Source organism: Pan troglodytes, chromosome 5 (assembly GCF_028858775.2).
Source record: "Pan troglodytes isolate AG18354 chromosome 5, NHGRI_mPanTro3-v2.0_pri, whole genome shotgun sequence".
NCBI lineage: Eukaryota > Metazoa > Chordata > Mammalia > Primates > Hominidae > Pan > Pan troglodytes.
The window spans coordinates 30,988,225-31,010,301 of NC_072403.2; the positions used below are offsets into that span (position 1 = coordinate 30,988,225).

The window sequence follows — 22,077 nt, forward strand, 5'->3', positions numbered from 1 at the left end:
TAAGAAGAAGGATGATGCAAGGGGATTATAGAAATTAAGGCTGTGGCACCCAAATGCCCATCGATCAACGAGTGGATAAAGAAATTGTGGTATACATTCACGATGGAATACTACTCAGCTATAAAAAGGAATGACTTAATGGCATTCACAGTGACCTGGGTGAGATTGGAGACTATTATTCTAAGTGAAGTAACTCAGGAATGGAAAACCAAACATTGTATGTTCTCACTCATAAGTGGGAGCTAAGCTATGAGGATGCAAAGGCATAAGAAAGACACAAAGAACTTTGGGGATTCAGAGGGAAAGGGTGGGAAGGGGGTGAGGGATAAAAGACTACAAATTGGGCTCAGTGTATACTCCTCGATTGATGGGTCAAAATCTCACAAATCACCACTAAAGAACTTACTTATGTAACTAAATCCCACCTGTTCCCAAAAAACCTATAGAATTAAAAAGATCTTTTAAAAAAAGGAAATTAAATTTGTGGCAAATGTGACAAGACTGTGGAGGGTCCCAACATTTAGCTGAGGAGTTTGTCTATAGTCTGAGTCAGTGAGAGACCAGATTGAAATCCACCCTATTACAGGAAACATTCCTAAATTCCTTAATGCTTCAGATCAAGTAATTGGTTTATAAGAGAAACTTGGTGCCAAGGGAAAGATAAACATTAAACTTAAAAAAAAAATGGTCTGTAATTATGTAGAAATGAACCCATCACTTTGATGGGATTAGATACATTTGTTTTTAGGTATAATTTACATGGAGTAAAATTAGCCCTTTTTAGTGCATAGTTCTACCAGTTTTAACAAATGTATACAATAGTGTAACCACCACCACAATCAACATACAGAAGAGTTACATCATATGGAAAAAAGTTTCCTCATGCCTCTGTAGTCAACCTCTCTAACCAGCCCTTGGCAACCAATGATTTGCTTTCTGTCCTAATAGTTTTGTCTTTTCCAGACTGTCTTATGAGTGGTATCATACAGTATGTAGGCTTTTGAGTCTGGCTTCTTTCACTTAGGATAATGCATTTGAGAATAATCCATGTGGTTGCATGCATCAGTTCATTCATTTTTATTGCTGAGTCATATCTCATTGTATGGATATACCTACAGTTTGCTTAAGCATTAATTCATAAGTAAAGGACAAATATTTCTTTTTAACATAACACATATAACTAATGTGGTACCTTCCATTTTTTTTTTTTTTTTTTTTTTTTTTTTTTAGACAGGGTCTTGTTCTGTCACCCAGGCTGGAGTGGGGTGTGTTCATGGCTCACTGCAGCCTCAAACTCCTGGGCTCAAACTATCCTCCCACCTCAGCCTCCTGAGTAGCTAGACTACAGGTGTGTGCCACCACACCCAGCTAATTTTTTGATTGTTTTGTAGAGATAGAGTCCCACTATGTTGTCCAGGCTGGTCTTGAACTCATGGGCTCAAGCAGTCCTCTCCCCACCATCTCCCAAAGTTTTGGGATTACAAACATGGTGGTGCAACCATGGCTAGCCCAAAATAATATTTATAAGGTTTAGGGATTTATTTACTAATTGTCAAAGACAGGTGAAGACAGGAAAAAGAGAAAATGCAAATAGAGTATGCATTAATTTCAGAAATGTGAATGTCACTGCCCAGTAGACTCGTTTTCAGAGCAGTCAATTTTTTTTTTTACTAGTGTATCTTTTAATTGTCATTTTATAGCTACCCACCACAGCTGCCCCCCACCCTTCCCTTCAATGACAACATTTGCAGGCTTCAGGGGACCAGGGAACAAAGCTGGGGCCTGGTAGCCCCACTACGCTGCCAGTTGGGAAGAACAAGTCACAATTACAAATTATCACAACAACTAGCGCCTGTACTTGGGGGATCTGCAAATTGAGGAGGCCCCAGCTCCTTATTGTACAGGGGTCTATTTGGCAGTGACCTTGCTCTGGAGACGATGATATTCCTATTCCTTCAGCCTGAGGGAATTGATGTTGATGAACCCGGTGGCATCAATTGGCTCATAATCACCCTGCACGTTCATGCTCACCTGCTCCTCGTTGTAGGGAGAGAGTGGGCACTCCCAGCCAAGGATGTACACCTGGCCCTTGAGGACGTACACCTGGCCCTTGAGGACGTACACCTGGCCCTTGAGGACGGACACCTGCGCTTTCCCTCCCAATTGCCCCTAGGACTTGGCGATGCAGTGGCGGACAAATTCACACTCAGGGCTATGCCAGAAAGCGGTGTACACCAGCTCAGCAAATTTCAAGCCCAGGCCTTGTTTGATTTTGCACACCTCCCAGTCCATGGTGAAGGCCTCGATGTCTAAATGAGTGTGGTAAAGGATGGTGCCTGCTGGGGTCTCATAGATACCTCGGGACTTCATTCCAATGAAGCGGTTCTCCACGATGTCAGTACAGCCCACACCGTGTTTGTCCGCGACTTCGTTCAGGTACATGAAGAACTCCAAGGAGGTCGGGTGGGTGGAGCCATCCTTGACGTTGGTCACCTTCACGGGGACCCCTTTTTTTAACTCGATCTCGAGGATGTCAGGGGTGTTGGGGGCTTTGACCGTTTCCTAGGTCTTCGTGTAGAGACCTGGAGGCACTTGGTTCTTGGGGTTCTCCAGGATTCCAGCCTCGTAGCTGATGTGCATGAGGTTCTCGTCCATGTTCCACGGGTTCTTGGGAGTGACCGGGATAGGAATCCCGTGCTGCTTTGCGTATTCCATCAGGTCATTACGGCCCTTGAACCGGTTGTAGAACTCGGGCATCCTCCAGGGAGCAGTGCCCTTTATCTGGGGGACCAGCGAGGACCAGGTGAGCTCAAACCGGACCTGATCATTCCCCTTACCCGTGGCGCCGCGGGACACCCCCTCCTGCTGGGCGATTTCCACTTGTTTGCTGGCAATGCAGGGCCTGGCGAGAAAGGTGCCCAGGAGGTAGCGGTCCTCATACAGTGTGCTGGACTGGATGGCCGGCCAGATGAACTCTTCTACAAACTCCCTGATGACATCCTCAATGAACACCTTTTTGGCCCCAAGTTTCAGTGCCTTCTTCCTGGCTTCCTCGAAGTCTTCTTTCTGGCCAGTGTTGGCCAGGTAGGCAATGACATCATAGCCTTGTTCCTTCACCCACACGAGGATGCAGGAGGTGTCCAGGCCTCCACCATAGGCCAGAACTCTCATGGAGCCTTTGCTGGACATGGTGTCTGGGATTGGAGGCGCGAGTTCCCAGTGTCTGGAATCTGTCTTCAGGGTGCAGTGAACCACTCGGGCTCAGGCAGCAGTGGCAGGCGACAGAACAAGAGCAATCAGATTTTTTAACCATTGTTAAAGGTTTCCAGTTCTGTGCCCTTCTGGAAGCAGTGTGGCCCCAGACTGACAACTGACCCTCAAAGAGGAAGGAAAGCCCTCACCTTGCTCCCCGACAATACTGCAGTGCTGTTTCTCCTAACTTGTAACTGATGCTTCCCTACTCTGTCCTTGGAGCTGGTGAGTATCGGACTTAGCTGAAGCTGATAATCATTTCTAGATTTTGTCAATGCTTTGCCTTCAGTTTCCTCTTTATGCCTGTTTTAATCCATTAATATCCTTCTCACCATGGGTTTTCTTTGATGACTTGGAAAGCTATTTTCTCCGTTTCTAGTTATTTCTTGAAAATTGAAGTTGCCATCCTTTCAGCTCCACAACATTCTCTGAAGCCAAATTTGTGACTTCAGGTTGGATGTTGATGGGTGAGTAATCAGACATGTGGGGCCATGCCCAGTTTAACTTCAAATATTCACACTAAATGGAGGGAAGAAGAGTCAAGAAAAAAAGAGAGGACAGAGTTTGATATGTAGCGGTCTCTTTATTCATTTAATGGTAACAGGAAGCCCTCTCTGCCTCACGCCTGCTCCCACCCACAGGTCCTGGTGTACATGTGGGTGGTGAGAGTTCTAAAAATTTGATCTAAGATATAGTCAAGGGGGGAAAAAGGTAATTTAGAAGCTTCTATTTATTTAGCTTTAGGATTGTTCCACACAAATTCCAATAAGTGTCTGTGGTGTTACGGTTTCTGCTATTTGGAGATAGTACTTTGGATTTCTATAGAAACTCTCTGTTGAATAACAGTGCTCTGGAAGCCCAGAGCTAGGGGAATGCTGGGTGCGTGACGAGGCTTTTTTAGGGTTAGAAGTGTAAAAGCAATAGGACCTTTAAAAAAAAAATGACAGCGACAGATAAAGAAGTTTACCCTCACCCCCTCCCAGCACTATTTGTGCCTTAAAAAGAGAAAAACAAAAGTTTTTTTTAATTTAAAGTGAATTTCTAAGGAGAAAAAAATTTAATTGTTTTTAGAATATAACTGATTAAAACGAAAACTGAATGTTGAACTTGAGAAAACCATACAAATTAAAGAAAATGCACATAAGGTTTAAAAGAAAAACTTCCTGTGAAATGATGACTATGCATATTCAACACAACTTTGGAAAACATTGTTTTTTCACTTTAAGGAGCAATCTTTCCCTTCACTTAGTGCTCTAGTGAGCAATTGTTCAGGAAGAGTAAGAGGGTGGGTTTTCTTAGAGGTCAAGAATCAGAGCTGTAGGAGACTGAATTATGGGCTTGACTGGAAGACTGTGATACATTGATGAGCTTCTTCACGACTCCAAGGGATGATTTGTTTGTGCTTTGATACATGGTATTTCAAAACCAAATTGTACGTGTATTCACCAACAAAAGAAACTGAAGAAATTGCATGAGATTAAAAGTTACAAAGATTGTTGTTTTTTTTTGTTTGTTTCTGAGTCACAAGCAAGTCATTTTTGAAAGCACTGTGCTCAGCAAGACAGGTTTATAAATGAATGCTACTCACAGGTGGAAACTATAGAATGAACAAAAGCACTAAAATCTACATAAAAGGTTTCTTATTTTTCTGTACTGTATGATTAATTAGAGCCATTGGGTGAAAAAGAGAGGAAAATTGCTTCTCTGTTGTATTTAGCTGTTAGGTAGTTTTTATTAGATATTTATATAGGTATACCTTTTGTCACGTGTATAAATGAGAGCCAAGTTCATTATTTGAGGTCTCACTAATTGGGATTTATGATAAGTCACATAGAGATGGTTTTAAGTTTACCTCTGCTTAGCAAATGAAAAATAAAGGACTGCGAAGGGCGGATTGAAAAGATGAACCTTCTAAAGCATTTTGGAAGCTCAATATGCAAACAACCAAGACACTAATTAGAAATGCTTCCTGTTTATCCTTAAAGACAAGAAGCCTGAGAATTTCTAGAAGGCAATACTTTGTTACCCTGAGCAGCTGTACATTTTTCTTTTTCTGTATATTTTAAGAGAACAGAGTTTTATGTGTACTTATAAAGAAATCATTTATATGAATTTCAGAATAAGAGTCCTGCAATTTCTTTGAATTTATGACCATTCATTGTCAAACGGAGATTACGGTGGTCTAAAATTCAAGACCATGACAACTTTAAAGAAGGTAAACAGAGGAAAATCTTGGGACATACGGCAGGAATGTCTCTGAAAGGAAGTTGGCAGGAGCTAAGAGTCTGAGGCCTGGGGGAAATAAATAATAACTCAAGTGCTCTCCAGTGGAGAGGAGGCTGAGAAGAGGCCACTCTGCCATGCTCCACAGGCCCTAGACCACTCCCGGGCTGCTCAGGTGTGAGTCTGTGCTGATTTGCTGACATCACCTCACAAGCCTCACAAGTCCTGACACAGCAAGGCCAAAAGAAACCACTCAGGCAAACGGCACATTCTGGGATCTACAAGTCTCCTATAAGTAGCTGTTCCAATTTCCAAATATTAAAACCAAAAAGCAAGCTCATTAAGAACTTGCTGATGCATTCTATTTTTAAAATAATAATAAAAAATAATTTAGGTGATACTGCATAGCTCACAAAATATTTCCACGTGCATTATCTTACTTAATGCAAACGACAATCGCGTAGGGGTGGATTCGATTCACCTAGCTTTGCTTACAAGACGGCCCAAGCATCGAGAAGCGAAGAAAAGCACTTAGCACACAGGACTGCAGAGCCACCCAGCCCTCTGCGGGTTCCCAGGGGGAGGCGCTCGAGGGTGAAGTACAAACCCATCCCCAGGCTGCGAAAGAAAAGTCTACGAGCTGGCCTCTGTGGGAGGGTCAGGGCCCAGGGTCTAAACATAGACATGCTGTGCAGCGGTTTCTGTTTCTTTCACGCACGGCGCAGAAGGAAAAGCGTTTGGGGTTCAGCTCTGCCAGGAAATAAATACATAACCGGCCTCGTGGTGGCCATGCTGCAGGTGGCACACTCCGAGCAGGCCCCTTGGGGGATGACAGGGGCATCTTCTGCTAAGCATGGGAACAGCCTTGGGTGCCCCCAGTGCTGGGGAGAAAGAGGGCCCCCCTCCCCGGGTGTAAGTCACCAAATCCCTGAGCGACTTAGGTGCTCCTGCCCCACCCTCTTCTCCACCTCAGCCCAGCCTCTCAAACACCTTGATCCGCAGACGCCCCCAGGTTGGTAAACCGACTGAACAAGAGGGAAGAGGCAAGTTCCGTGGGTCAGGGCATCACCGAACAGGAATCCCCGGAGACACGCCCAGGAGCCGAGGAGGGCAGAGGTGCTCCAGTCGGGCCGCTGAGCCATCCTTCTTGGCTGGGCTCTGAGAAGAAAGGGGAGTGGGCACTGTCCGCTGGAAGTGAGCTGGCTGCCTACGACCCCTAACAGCTCTAAGCCCGAGGGTTCTGCGTGTTCAGATTTCTTTCTGAGTGGCCCCTACCACCCTCGTCCTGCATAAAAAAGTATTCAGGGACTCAAGGTAGGCATTCTGTAGAGATTTGAACATTCGGTTAATTTTCCTTCACTGTATTCTCAGATACCTGGACATCCAGCACAGCGCAGGAAGATGCAGTTTCCAGTAGATTTCCAAATATCTCCTTAGCTGCCCTCAGACATCGCCAGCCCTTGTTCTGCCTCTAGGAGACTCCCAGAGCTGTGTGCATTTCAACCGGGCCCATGTTTTGAGATTTGGGGATAGGTGGTAGGGTGCATTTTCTGAATAGAGAGGGTGGCCACTGGAAGAACCATAAAATTAGGAGTTGATTGATTTGAGCTTGAGTCCTAGTTCCAGCAGTGAAAACCCGCTCTGGACTTGTACACGTGTCTGAACGTTGGCTCTGTTCCGCCACACTGTGGCCTGTGACTTTTAATAAGTCCTTTAACTTCTCTGAGCCTCAGCCTCCTCACTTGCAAAATGGATACAATTACCAACCTCATAGGGTTGGACTGAGGATTAAGTGAAATAATGCCCAATAGGGGAGCTGGCACAATGCCTGATACTAATACTACCCCAAATAAATGACAGATGTACTGTCTTACTCCTTTCTCTCTGAGCTTCAGTTTCCACATAAGAAAAAAATTGGGGGGCAGGGATAGTACAGATCCTTCTAGCTCCTCAGGGTAGTTGTGAGTCTCCAATGAGATAATGCATGTGAAATCACTTCCACCACTAAGAATGTGAAGTTTTAATCAATTTTATCAGGTTGACACATTAGGGCCCTTCATCTGGTCCACACTAGGGTGGGAAAGTATGGGGAATAGTGGATCTGATTTGATGTGGGATGAGGTAAGGAAAGGCCCTGAGAATGGAGCTCTGTCTAGGACTGAGAGAAGGCACCATTGTTCAGTACAAATGGAGGCAGCAGAGTGCTGGGAGAGGGTGCCCTCAAAGAAATGACGAGGGCCGGGTATGGTGGCTCACGCCTGTAATCCTAGCAATTTGGGAGGTCGAGGCAGGTGGATCATGAATTCAAGAGATCGAGACCATCCTGGCCAACATGGTGAAACCCCGTCTCTACTAAAAACACAAAAAATTAGCCGGGCATGGTGGCGCGCATCTGTAGTCCCAAGTACTCGAGAGGCTGAGGCAAGAGAATGGCTTGAACTCGGGAGGTGGAGGTTGCAGTGAGCCGAGATCGCGACACTGCACTCCAGCCTGTCGACAGAGCAAGACTCCATCCCAGCTACTTGGGAGGCTAAGGCAGGAGAATGGCGTGAACCCGGGAGGCGGAGCTTGCTGCAGTGAGCCGAGATCGCGCCGCTGCACTCCAACCTGGACGACAGAGCGAGACTCCGTCTCCAAAAAGAAAAAAAAAAGAAGAAGAAGTAATGAAAAAAGGGGTGGATAGGAAACCAAGAACAAACTCTGGCCTGGACACAAAGGAATGTTCATGTATCGACTGTACCGAGAGAGTGAGTGGTCGGACTGATGCCTCACAGATGAGCAGGGGCAAGACCAGGAAGCAAGTCCCATACCCTGAGCTGGGACCCTCCGTGCCCCACATCACTTCTCAGATGACACAGAAATAGAGACAGCACTGGGAGTGAGGGCGAAGGAAAAAAACTATGTAGCCTTGCCCTGAAGATTATGCTTCTCATCTTAAAAAAACCAGATATCTTCATTTTTTAACTGCTGTGGGGAAATAGAAGAAAATTGATTTTTTTGTCCTTTGAGGGAATTATAATGATGTCTGGGCTACTCAGTTAAAAGCTGGGTTAAAAACATGAAGTTAAACTATATGCTTTTCTTAAGAGATCAAGATATTCTTTCACTCTTTCCCTTCTGTGTGCAGGATGTTATTGTTTTAGATTGAAAACACACTTTTAACTCAAGGTAGGGAAAGAAAATGGAGTGGGAGAACTAGACAGCCAGAAAGCTCTTCAAACCTAGTGGGACTCGTGGTTCCTCCATAACTTGGTCTTAGCATGACAGGACCGTTACAGCCTCCACTATAGTGTCTCTCCCCTCTCTCCCATCCTTGTTCTTCTGTATCCTCCTATCTCTGCTTGTCTGTGTCAGCCTGGCTCCAGGTCTTAAATGGGGGGAAAAGATCTCTGTTTTCTGTACAGGTTGTATAATCATATACAATGTCAAAGAAAAAAATGTAGGGTTGACGACTGGCCTAATACATTCTGAATCATAATCATTTACTGCTGATTGAATAAACTGTCCCTTCGTAGTTGCCACTGATGATATTCCCAGGGTACACATGAGGTGGAGTGGGATTCAGAGGGTTCAGAGTCCCTCGTTTGCTCAGAGCTTCCCCTGAGAGAGGACCAGAGCTATGGATAGAATTGGGGTGCCCCAGAACTTGGGGGTTGTCCCCTCTGATGATCATGTTTACTCATGCTTTTTGGTGATTAGAGATCTTACCACTTGCAAATAACTATACTTTATAAGAATACATCTAATAATGGGATACTACTCAGCAATGAAGAGGAACAAATGTGCATGCAACATCATGGATCATGTTAAGTGAAAGAAGCAAGACTCAAAAGGCTACATACTGTATGATTCTGTTTATGAGATATTCTGGCTTTTTTTAAAAAGGCATAGGGTCTTGCTGTTTTTCGTTGTTGTTGTTTGTTTGTTTTCTTTGAGACGGAGTTTGGCTCTTGTTGCCCAGGCTGGAGTGCAATGGCGTGATCTCGGTTCACTGCAACCTCTGCCTCTTGTGTTCAAGTGATTCTCATGCCTCAGCCTCGCAAGTAGCTGGGATTACAGGCATATACCACCATGCCCGGCTAATTTTGTATTTTTAGTAGAGGCGGGGTTTCTCCGTGTTTTCAGACTGGTCTCGAACTCCTGACCTCAGGTGATCCATCCACCTCTGCCTCCCAAAGTGCTGGGATTACAGACGTGAGCCACTGCACCCAGCGCTGGGGTCTTGCAATTGCACTTGCCCAGGCTGGAGTGTAGTGGCTATTCACAAGCACGATCCCACTACTGACCAGTACAGGAGTTTTTACCTGCTCTGTTTTTGACCTGGGCCGGTTCACCTCTCCTTAGGCAACCTGGTGGTCCCTCGCTCCCAGGAGGTCACCATATTGATGTTAAACTTAGTGCACACACCCGGTCAGCAGAGCACACTATACCCCAGAACTCCTGGGCTCAAGCCATCCTCCCAAGTAGCTGGGACTACAGGCCTGTGCCACTGTAACTGGCTTATGAGATATTCTGCAAAAGCCAAAATGATAAGGACAGAAAACAGATCACTGGTTGACAAGAGCTGGGGAAAGGGATTGACTCCAAAGGGGCATGAAGGAATGTCTGGGGTGATGGAACTCTTCTATATCTTCATTGTTGTGGTGGTTACACGACTATAGGTGTTTGTCAAGACTCATAGGACTGCTCACTAAAAAGTATGCTGTGCTCTATGTAATTACACCTCAATAAACATGACTAAAAAATTTTTTTAAACTATGAACAAAGATTGACTGATATATATATATACATATATATGAGTGTTTAGAATAAAGTATACAGATGTCTGCAATTTATTTTTAAAGCATTAAAAATAAGATTTATCAAAGGATTGATAGATAGGTATATGGTTAGGTATGTGAGGTAGGTGGTAGTTATATATATATATATATATAAAATATCCATAGAATATATATAATATCCATAGAACGTATATATTACAAAAAGGTTATATATATATTTAGTATATTCACTGTATAATTATTTCAACTTTTCTATATGTGAAACGTATTAATAATAAAATGTTGGAAAACATTTGAAAATACATCTAACGCATTTTCTTCACCACCTATGCCATTTAGAGGGTTGCTTGCAGACCCATACACTTGCTTTCATACTCTCTGATGAGTTCAAGAGTACTCTCCCTCTCCCCTTCAAACCATCCTAATAGGAGTAAAGTTTCCCTTGGTCCAGAGGGGAAGAGCTCTTGGGGTTCTTTGCCGACTCACTTACATGAATTTACTGTCCTCCCTTTGATGCAGTATCAGCAAGCGAATCCTTTATGGTGTTTTTTTTTTCACTTGCTTGAAAATTGAAGGATTGGATTAATTTCACTCAATTTATAACAAACCTCAGGGAACAAGCTTTGGACAGCAGCAATTCAAAGTGTTAGCAAGTATCTCAGACTCCGTTTTTCTTGATATTGCCTGGTTCTTTCTGCAGGCTTAGGCTTTGTGTGCCTCTTTCCATCCCACCCTGTAATGGAGATAAGAACTAAGCCACCTGCTCCCAAGCACAAGAACCTCTCTGGTGCCTCAGAAACCAGGCACCCCTGGAGCCAACCCTTGATGGGATTGGAAATGGTCTTCTTTCCAAATCGCCCTCTGTTTGGTGGAGGATGAAAAGATCTCCCCTTCAAAGAGTATGTGAGGCATAGTTTTTTGATAATAGATATGCATACCTTCTCCCGATTACCCTGACCTTTAAAATAGCCCAGTTTCCAGCTGGAAACAGAAAGAGCAGCACAGCATGGCTGGAGAGTCACAGACATCAGGCCTCCATAAGTAAGTACGTGGACGGTTCAATTCCCAACCAATACAATCCGCTTTACAATTATAATCATTTTTTAATATTTAAGTGGTTCAGATTAGATATACTTAAAGTGTCCCAAACTCTACAAGCTTTCATTTGGATTTGGGTATATGCATCCTGTTTGAAGAAATGTATTGCTATTTATTGACATAAAAAGGTAGCCAAGTTATGTTGTGAAATGAAACATTAAGTTGTAGAACATGGTATTATTCTGATCCCACTTAAAAATATATTTAGCTCAGCACTTTGGGAGGCCAAGATGGGAAAATTGCTTGAGCCCACAAGTTCAAGACCAGCCTGGGCAACAGAGCAAGATTCTGTCTCTACAAAAAATTAAAAATTAGCTGGGCATGGTGGCACATTCCTGTGGTCCCAGCTACTTGGGAGGCTGAGGTGGGAAGACGGCTTGATCCCAGGGGTTCGAGGCTGCAGCGAGGCTCCAGTGAGCCGCGATGGTGCCACACGCCTGGGTGACACAATGAGACTTCATCTCAAAAAAAAAAAAAAAAGTTTTATGGTTTTAGCTCTTATTTTTAACATTTAAAAAATGGATATTTAACTTAATGGGCTATAATCTATTAACATCATTGTTTATTTGATGCTCACAGTGTCCCAGTTTTGCCAGTAGAAGCCCCTCCAAGGCAGCTCCCCAGTCCTTTTGACAGATTCCCTTAATTTTTTGAGCACTTCTTTATTTTCTGGCACAAGGTGTTTCAGCCTCATCTTGTAATTTAACTGCTGCAGCCCTGGTATCAGCATTTTTCCAAGAAACCCTCATTCCATTTGGTGTGAGTGGTATTTAAAAACCAACATCTGGGTACTAAGTTGCTCATTGCTATTGGGTATTACTGCTTCTAGATCCTTTTAGTGGACAGAGCTAGGAAATATCTGTGTCTGTCTGTCTGTCTAGATTATTCTAATTCCAGGGCAACGAGTAGGATTCTTTTTTGTCTTCACTCATTTTATATTTGTATCTGCCTTCTCCCACAATGAGAACTCCCAACACATCCTACAGGCTCCCAACACATCCTGTAGGTACTTGTTTGCTTAGTTCTACAATACACAATATAGTTTTAGAATTGTTATAACTGTGGTCTACAAAAAACAAATCTGCTAAACAGAGTTTAAGATTATTTTTATTATTCTCTTTTTTTTGGTTTTTTGACTGAGGATATTTAGCCAAAGTATTGTGTTCAAATGTTACTTGGATTAATTCTTTTCTTTTTCTTCCATGTAGTTGTGCTATTCATTTGAAATACAGTTCATTGGTTTCTGTTTGCATTCAATTTGCATTTTTTCTCATACTTGTTTATTTAATTTTATTTTTGAATGTATAGAGAATTGGTAACGTTTTAAAACAAACTATACAAAAAGGTTTTATATATATATATATTTAGTATATTTTACAAAAGAAATGGGAGTGCTACGCTGTACGGGGTGAGGGCTGGGAATTCTAGATGACTTTCTCTCTGTTGTATGTTTCTGTATTGTTTGATTTTTATATAACATGCGCATATTAGCTTTGTATTAGATGAAAACAAAATCAAGACATATTTTTCAGTGCTACTGCCCAAGTTTACAGTTTTGACAATTGTTGTGGGGGGTGGGTAGGGTAGGAGGGGGAAAGGGGTGTGTATATAATTAACATGTTCTTACGCAGTGAAACAATTTCTTGGATCTTGCTATTTCAGAGGAAAAACTGGTACTCACATAGTGGGTTGAATCTAGGCTAACATATTTCAAGATGCTTTGCATTCCCTAAGATCCTCCTTACCCCCAACTTGATACACTAGCTTAATGCTTCTGAGAAAATTTGCTATTCTGGTAATTTTCTGTTACCAACCAGAGACCAAGTTATCATTCTAGTGATTAACTTTTGGGCTCTTTAGATCCTTCATCAAACAAACAACCTGAGAATTACAGACTTCAGAATCCATCGAGGCTCTGAGTTCTCTAATCCCTCTGCTGGTTTCATTTTCTTTTTTATGTTTGTTAGCTGTATTTGTATTTGCTGCTTCTTCCTCTCCTTTCCTTTTCCCTCCACACCCTCTCTTTTGTCCATCCTCGGCTGGAGACAGCTAAAATATCTGTCCATATCATGTACATACAAAGAGAGCACCTTCTCAACCAACGGACCTCCCTGAATTATTCAAAGTACCTTCCATTCTCCAGTTTCCCATCATTTTTCTTCCTTGACAGTATAAACTGGAATTGGACATTTGGCAATTGTACCCATGGATTTAATCATTCAGGCAGGAAGGAGGAGGGTAAGCCTTCTACAAAAGCAAGTATTCTTCTGAATGATGAGAAAATAGGTAACAACATGTTTGAAGGTATATAAATAATTTTTATGCCAGTATAAACACTAGGGTCCCTAAAACAAAATGCAGTCGTATTCTCTGTAATTGGCAGAGCTGTTGGTAAACAAGATTCAGAACTGGGGAGAAACCCAGGCTTTGTGGGGCCCAGCCGCCTGTTGTCTGGGATGAGGCTGTTAATGGATAAATTTAGCAGGTGTCTAGACTGAAACCCAGGAAAATATGTGACCTGTGAGTTATACAGAATGTTCTAAAAGGTTTCTTTCTTTTTTATACTTGGGGTAAACCCCTCACTGACCTCCTCTCAAATCTTTAAGCTTGTAGCTTAAAGGAAACAGAAACCAAGAGAGGAATTTTCCTGGTATATCCTTCTCCACTTCAGAGCAGAGAAGCCCAGCCTGAAGCCTAAAATTGCGGCACAAGGGATTTGTCAGTCAGTAGCAATTCTGTTGGTCAGAACAGCAGCAAGAGACCAAATCAGCAGGTTGGAAACGGCAGCAACACGGTTTCTGCTGTGGTCTGGGACACTTGGGTGTTTGTATCCACACTGAAAAGCTAAATCTGCAACCGTAGTGCCTCCCGATACCGGTACAAAATCCCAGAGTGGAGGAGACCAGGGGAGAAACATGAGTGTTGTCAAGGCCTGACCCTTGCCAGATAACAGGTAAGCCAGGACAGAAAGCTGATAGGAAGCTGGGCTGCTCTGTAAATTGACGCTGGATCTCTCTGCAAGCAGGGGCCATCTGCAGAGTGGGTAGCCTTGTGCAGATGGAGGACTCTGGGAGAGGTGCCCACATATTCTTCCTATCCCGGGCCCCTCTGTCTCCCTGAGATCTTGCCTTCAGGTTCTCATCTGAAGACAGTGGTATTTAGAAGAAAATCTAAGACTGTTTCTATGAATCAGAGTGCCTTCCAGAGCTGCACGTGCAGTGAGGAATAGCCAGCTGGGTTCTTACCTCCTTGTGTAGAATTGTCAACCCAGGATGGTGGCAGACAGGAGAGCCCTCCTTCGAAGTCCCACAGCCCCAGCCACAGTCCAGGGCATGGTCTGTGGGATTCAGACTGCTGCCTGACCAGATGCCCTTGCCCAGTCACAATTAAGAATGCCATCACACTGAGTCAGGAGAATGGCCGGCGAAGCAGAACAAGACAATTAAGTCACATTGACACTGGGAGGAAGTCGCCAGTGGTATCTCTGAGACAGCAGATTCCCTAATCTCAAGTGCATATCAGCTTTGTCACTGTTGTCTTTTCAGTGGGACAGAGAAAACTCATTTCCATTCCTTTGATTGGAGTCCACAAAAAGTGCTAACCAGCGGCTGCCTCCATCAAAGCTCTACCTAACAGAGTTCAACTGTTTTTTTTTTGTTGTTTTTTTTTTTGTTTTTTGAGACAGCATTTGCGCTGTCACCTAGGCTGGAGTGCAGTGGCATGACCATAGCTCAGTGTAACCTCCAGTTCCTAAGTTCAATCAATCCTCCTGCCTCAGCCTCCTGAGTAGCTGGGTTTACAGGCACACACCACCATGCCCACTAACTTAAAAAAAATGTTTATAGAGACAGGATCTTGCTATGTTGCCAGGCTGGTCTCTAATTCCTGGCCTCGAGTGATCCTCCCACCTCAGCCTCCCAAAGCATTGGAATTACAGGTGTAAGCCACCACGCTAGGCTAGAGTTCAACTTTTTAAAGAGGTGAAACAAGTTCCAAGTGGGCTCTGTCATCTGGTTGCATTTACTTGTACTGAAAACAGCCTGGAGATCCTCTGTGGGGGCAAACACTCCATTTTCCCAGAAGAACAGGAGTCACACCCCTAGGGGCCAAGATCAGTTTTTCCCTAGTGTATCTGTGTTGCCTTCTGTGTGGTGTGGTGTAAGCCAGCTGAATGTGAGGGTGGGGTGCCTGGCTGAGGAAGATGGGGATGCCTTCTCCAGTATGACATGTCTCCCATTATTTTGGTTAAAAATGTGGAGGTGGCAATGGTAAGCCCTTCATACTGCCTCAAATGCCACTATTACCATTTTTAGGCCCTCAGCTCCCAATAGCTACATTGCCAGGAACTGTGCTAGGCACTTGACATATTTTATGTCTTTTAATCCCCCCCAATAACACTGGGAGGTGGGTATTACTGTAATAACCATTTTAAGGTTGAGGAAGTGGGCGTTCAGGGAGGTGGAATAAATTGCCCACAGGCCAACAGCTAAGAAGTTGTAGAAGCAGGATTTGAAGCCAAATCTCCTGGTTGTCAAAGCTTACATACTTTTCAGGGTTTCTTTCCTTTAATCCCCCACCCCAACTGTGGCAGACTAAAGGAAAGAAAGGCTCTCGGGGCATTCAGTTATCTGTGCCCGCCCCTCATTCCCGTGCCCTGCCCTGACCCTGCTGTCATCATGTAGAAGGCCCAGGCACCCATGGGCTGTTGCTCTGTCCATACTCCTCTTTACCTGGGCAGGTCACAGGTAAGCAGCTTGACAGGGTTTACAGGACACCAGATAGGTCCTTCTCCCGAATGTCTGCTCAGTATCACACATGTGTGTCTTTGCAGTGACCTTTGGCCTATTTTAAAATTCAAATATCCCTAAGAAGGGTAACATATTACCGTTCTCATACCTTGGTTTGATTATTATTATTTTTTTTTTACTACACTGCTATGGACTAGAAAAGAAAATAAATATTTCATTACAGATTCTGGGGGTGAAAGGAAGAAGTGAGGAAGGCTTAGGGAAGATGAACTTTGGGATCCATTGCTTTACTATGAGTTTAATTTTGATGGAACCCAAATGGTTATTGAGTAGATGAGGTGCCAGGTATTTTGCTAAGGGTTATAGGCACGCAGAGCTTATTAAGGATTTGTTCTCACCTGGGGAGATTTGAATATGGTCCGGGTATTAAATAATATGTGGGGATCATTGTTAATTTTATTACGCAGTTATGTAGAAAAATGTACTTATTTTTTAGAGACGCTCTTACTAAAATATTTAGTGCGGAGATGTCATAATGTCTGATTTATTTTTAAATGTTTCAACAGGAAATTAGATGAAGCAAATATGGCAAAATGTTAATAATTGTTAAATTTAGGTGATAGATATATAAGATTCATTATACTATTTTCTCAACTTTACTGAATGTTTGAAAATTCTCATAATAAAAAGTAAAACAAAAACAAACAAATGAGCAAACAAAAAACCTAAAGCTTTCCAGTAGCTCAAAATCGAAGTTCTATTGCAAAGATGACAATTAGGTTTTGTAGTAAGCAGAATTTGAAGATGGCCCCACGATTCTTGCCCCTTGGCATACAGGTTCTGTATAGTTCTTGAACCTTGGGTATAAATATGATGAGATTTTACTTCTGTGATTAGATTATGTTATATGGCAAAAATGAGGGATTTTTCAAATGTAATTAAAGTCCTTGATCAGTCAATTTTTAACTAATCAAAAGAGAGATTATCCTGGGTGGGCCTGACCTAATCAGGTGAGCCCTTTAAAGAAGAGTCTATAAGCAGCAAAAGACCCTTGTTGGCCTTGAGGAAGCAAACTACCATGTTGTGGAGAGGGTCATGTGGCAGAGAACAATGGGTGGCCTTTAGTTGCTGAACGCGTCAGGCCTACAACTGCAAGGAACTAAATTCTGCCCACAACCATTGAGCTTGGAAGGAGACCCTGAGCCTCAGATGAGATTGCAGCCCCAGAGAACACCTTGATTGCAGCCTTGGGAGACCTTGAGCAGAGAATCCAGCTAATTCATGCCCATGGAAGCTGTGAGATAAAAAATGTATGTTGTTTTAAGGCAATAAACTTGTGGTAATTTGTTACAAAGCACTAGAAAACAAATATAAATTTCAACCAGTGAGGCAATTCTAATTGATTAGACATGGCAGCTTAAGGCACTATATTAGAAAGGATTCCAAGCCAGGGCCTGGCCCCCGTGGGGAAAAAGGAGAGAGCTGTGGTTGATTACCAATGTCTGCATGGGCATGGAAATGGAGAGTGGTGGCACATGTCCCTCCTATCGCCATTCAAGGTCCCTCTGTGTATTTAAAGAAAAGGGGTTTACTAACTTATTTTTCTTAATGACAAAATAACCCCAAAGGATTATATAACTTGAGTCCCCAAGTTGGAGGAAACGCTGACCTATGAGAAAAGCTTCAGAGAAAGAAGACAGGAAACGTTATCAAAGCAGATTTTAGCAGCTGCAAAATATTGTTGAGGGCCACGCTTGCAGGCTGACATTTGCAGTGATAAGCGTCCTTCCCTCGCAGGTGTCTTCACTCTTTCTCCCTTTCCACTTTCTCTGATTCGCTGCCTGCAAACATGCACAGGTCTTTTGTGAGTTGGAAAATGCAACCCTCCAAAAATGTCATTTGATCCTGTTCCTGTTTCTAACTCACACTGACTCTCATGCAGCAGGGCTCTTGAGCATCCTGGAAGAATATCAGAATTCCCTCCTTAGGCATTATGCCAAAGAGGTCAGGACCAGCCTGCTTAATGTTGAGCTTACATTCAACATCTATTAATATATCATTTCATATTAAAACCATGCAGAAATCAGCACAGTATTCAGATGTTAGTCTAAATATTTAAGTGAAATTTCTGTAGTAAAGCAGGCTTTTCTGATAACTCTTATTTTAAGAGTATAGGCCGACTTCCCATCCATACTAGTGAAACCATGCAGATCCATAATCCAGCTTTTCTCAGTGACGGATTCCATAACGGAGGTATTGGATTAAAACTTAGGATCACAACTATTTTCCTACAGATATAGAATGAAGTTTCATAAAAACTGGAGTTTAAATTTAAGGTACACGCAAGTAAAAGAAACATGATCAAGAAGGTAAAGGCCCAGAGAAAACTGATGGCTTCTTCAATTATATCAAAGAAAAAGAAGTATTTTGCTTGATGCAAATTGTTTGCTTGTCTTTGAATTGTCATTTGGAATCCAACCAGCTCAGCTTGCCTCCGAAACTAGTAGACTGTGACTATTTTGGATACATGTTCCTAAGCCACTCATTCATCTTAATTTAATTGTCTATACCAGGGGCTTTTAATACATAAGGAAGAGTTGCCAACATATAACTAGGCATCTAGGCATAAAGAACACTGTGTGATAGACTTCTACTTTTTTTTTTTTTTTTTAGATGGCGTTTCGCTCATCGCCCAGGCTGGAGTACAATGACACAATCTCCGCTCACTGCAATCTCCGCCTCTTGGGTTCAAGCGATTCTCCAGTCTCAGCCTCTTGAGTAGTTGGGATTACAGGTGCCCACCACCACACCTGGCTAATTTTTGTATTTTTAGTAGAGATGGGGTTTTACCATGTTGGCCAGGCTGCTCTTCAACTCCTCACCTCAGGTGATCTGCCCACCTCGGCCTCCCAAAGTGTTGGAATTACAGGCGTGAGCCACCGCGCCCGGCCTGTGTGATGGACTTCTAATAAGAACAACACCTAGCACATAAACCAGGGCTTGGCTACTGGTGGTCCACAGTTGTCACACGTTGCCTCAGAACATTGGTATTACATATTTAAAATTCAAAGAATAAACTGCCAACATTTAAACTTGAGAGCTTTCACATAGAAATTAGTGTTTCTTGCTTTTTTTTTTTTTTTTTTTGAGACAGAGTTTTGCTGTTGTTGCCCAGGCTAGAGTGCAATGGCACGATCTCAGCTCACCGCAACCTCCGCCTCCTGGGTTCAAGTGATTCTCCTCCCTCAGCCTCCTGAGTAGCTGGGATTACAGGCGTCCACCACCACGCCCAGCTAATTTTTGTATTTTTAGTAGAGACAGGGTTTCACCATGTTGGCCAGGGTGGTCTCGATCTCTTGACGTCATGATCCTCCCGCCTCAGCCTCCCAAAGTGCCGGGATTACAGGCATGAGCTACCGTATCTGCCTGCTTTTTTTGAAAAATTGGAAAATCTACCAACCTCTACCCCATTCCTCATGGAAACAATCTGATGGCGTTGAATGGTGGGTGCCCCACTATGATGGGACACATATTTCCCCATTTGCTGCACCCTCTACCACTGCCTATTGCTACCTCATATTGAGGCCAAATGTCAGTTGTCATTTATCATCATGCTTTCACTATCATTTTTCTCACAACAGAGACAGGAAGAAAGTGAACTGTTCCTTACCCCTGTGAAAACAGACCCCTTTCACTCATTCTTCTTAGCAGCCCAGCCCTCCACCCATTTGAATTTGCTGACATCTGAGATAAATAAACATCTCTAAAAACAGACACACACGAATTTGTTACTTGTTCATGAGAAATGGTCTTGGCATACATAGGAAATGCTTTTTCATTCTCAGATTACTCCAACACTAAAAACTCCCTTTTGGTTAGAGTTCCTGTCTACTCAGTTGTGAGTTTGATAATTTAAGAAGCATACAATTGGGCCCTTTAAAGGAAATATGACTCACTGATCCTTGAATTTCACCTCATCTAGCGACACTGCTGATAACCTGTTTGATTCAGATGTTCCATTTTTTTCCCCACTGTAATAAACAAAAATTCCAATTCACATGACTCCTTGACCGATGTAGATATTTATTTGTATTTTCCATCTGGTTAGAGAAATAAAGAAAAGAGGCCCTGTGGCCCTGTCTTGCTCACCACTTGAAACAAAATGTATCTAGTTACCTCTAATTAGGATAGGGCTGGGAAGGAAATAGGAAGAGAGAGAGTCGGTAAAAAAATACCAAAGTCCATTGGAAAACGGAGCACAGGAAAGTGGAAGAGAGGAGGAAGGGGGAAAGATTGGAGAAGATTTGCAGAGGGCAAGAAATGAGTGTGTTGCGGGAAAGTGTGGAAAACAAAGGCAGAGAGTAGGTAACACCGGTCGGGACACTCACGGTTGAGCTGGCGCCTCCGGATCCTGTCCCTCCATGGCCTGTTTCTGATCCAGTGTAATCGCGAAGGTAACACCATGGTCCCAACAGAGCGGCCTAAAACCTGCTCATGGCAAAGGAACAAAAGGGTCTTGCAGCTATCCCGGAAGTTAAGTCCAGACGTATAAAAATGAAAAAGAAAACCCCCCCTTTTTGTTCTTTTCTTAAAAAAAAAAAAAAAAAAAAAAAAAAAAAAAAAAGTATTTGAGGCTTCCGTTGACTTCTTTTATCTTGTAACTTGCCTTGCCTTTCCTTCCCTTAACTCCCGACTGGCCCGAAGGCAGCTGCTGTGCTGGGCTGCCCTAGCCTCCTGTGCCATGTTTTATGCATGAAGATGATGGGGCGGTAATTTATTCAAGCAGAGACGATCACCGGGCTCCTGTGTCTGCCCTCGCGTCAGAGGAGCCGTGCAATGGCAGGGGGAGGGCAGGTGTGTCTGACTGCACGCAGGAATGGCCTGAAATGGGAATCCCTCTCTGTAGGCAGAAATGAAGAGCAGAGCTTTGCTGCTAGAGCTGAATCAGAGCAACATCCCTTACCTTTTAGGGCGTATGATTTATTTACTGCTGGGTCTCTAGTATCTAATATAGTGCCTGGCACTTGGTAGGTGAGCAATAAATATTTGTTGACTAAAAGAATGATTCGGTGATAACCAACATAAGTGATTTCATACTTTCTTTTTCACCAGTTAATCTGCCCAGTGCACTGTCTTCAAATATGTCTATTTGAATTTTCTCACCCATTCTTTTTCTCCACCTACGATCACACTTTGCCCTCACCTACTAGTTCATACTTCAAAGCCTCATTTTACATGAGGCTTTCCTGAAGCCATAGACATGGGGCTGTCCTCCACGCACCTATTGCTGTCACCTGCAGGTGGCCCATGTCTGCACTGCCCAAATTTGTTAGGCCTTTTGTTTGTTCTCTGATTTCTTTTAAAGCACGCATCCAGGCTGGATGAGGTAGCTCACACCTGTAATCTCAGCGCTTTGGGAGGCTGAGGTGGGAGGATCACTTGAGGCCAGGGCAACACAGCAGGACCCTATCTCTACAAAAAATTTTAAAATTAGTCGGTCTTGGTGGTGTGTGCCTATAGTCCCAGCTACTCCAGAGGCTGAGGCAGGAGGATTGCCTGAGGGAAGAGTTCAAGGTTGCAGTGAGCTATGATTGCACTTTTGCTCTCCAGCCTGGGCAACAGAGAAAGACTCTGTATGAAGAAAAAAGAGAAATGAAAAAAAAATTGCCCACATTCAAATACTGAGTAAGCTTCTTGGTGGCGAGAACTGTATATTCCTCTTTCTGAGCTGCAGCATACAGGGGTTTACATGGGGAAGTGGTACATCAAGGGGTGGTTTGGGGCAGTTTAATCAGCCCCCTATATCTCCATCAGCTCCTCCTCAAAATTCCCCAAGTAAAAATACACTCTAACTAAATACATTATGTTGGCTATAATACCACACTTAGGTACTACAGCCTCTTCCAAATACGTGGCTGAAGACTCTCTTACATAGACATTCTAAAGCTGCCCCTGGCAGGGGAAGCTCAGTACAT

General features: G+C 43.3%; 2 protein-coding genes across 16 annotated transcripts in view; both read right to left on the bottom strand.

Moving 5' to 3' along the window:
- RIPOR2 (RHO family interacting cell polarization regulator 2) overlaps window positions 1-20,940 on the bottom strand; it is a 234,577-nt gene extending 213,637 nt beyond the window's left edge. For 5 of the 15 annotated variants that reach the window (XM_063812149.1, XM_063812146.1, XM_063812144.1 and 2 more), the window contains exon 1: window positions 20,491-20,624. Coding sequence is in view for 7 of the 15 variants with exons in the window: in XM_063812147.1 (XP_063668217.1) it covers window positions 20,491-20,566 (76 nt within the window). In the remaining 8 variants the exon portion in view is untranslated. Of the gene's footprint in view, window positions 1-14,599; window positions 14,773-20,490; window positions 20,627-20,768 lie in introns of those variants that run through there. The other 10 variants (XM_009450607.5, XM_009450605.5, XM_009450609.5 and 7 more) reach the window with 5 other exon arrangements.
- LOC472226 (argininosuccinate synthase-like) lies at window positions 1,235-20,575 on the bottom strand. The gene is made up of 2 exons (XM_063812167.1): window positions 20,491-20,575; window positions 1,235-3,771 (listed from the first exon to the last, which is right to left on the bottom strand). The coding sequence occupies exon 2, from the start codon at window positions 3,187-3,189 to the stop codon at window positions 2,563-2,565; it is 627 nt and encodes a 208-aa protein (XP_063668237.1). The 5' UTR covers window positions 3,190-3,771; window positions 20,491-20,575; the 3' UTR covers window positions 1,235-2,562.
- Window positions 20,941-22,077: the final 1,137 nt, after the last annotated feature.

Bases quoted from the DNA above. Each gene is read 5' to 3' on its own strand.
- LOC472226 (XM_063812167.1), bottom strand. From the start codon at position 3,189: ATGTCCAGCAAAGGCTCCATGAGAGTTCTGGCCTATGGTGGAGGCCTG.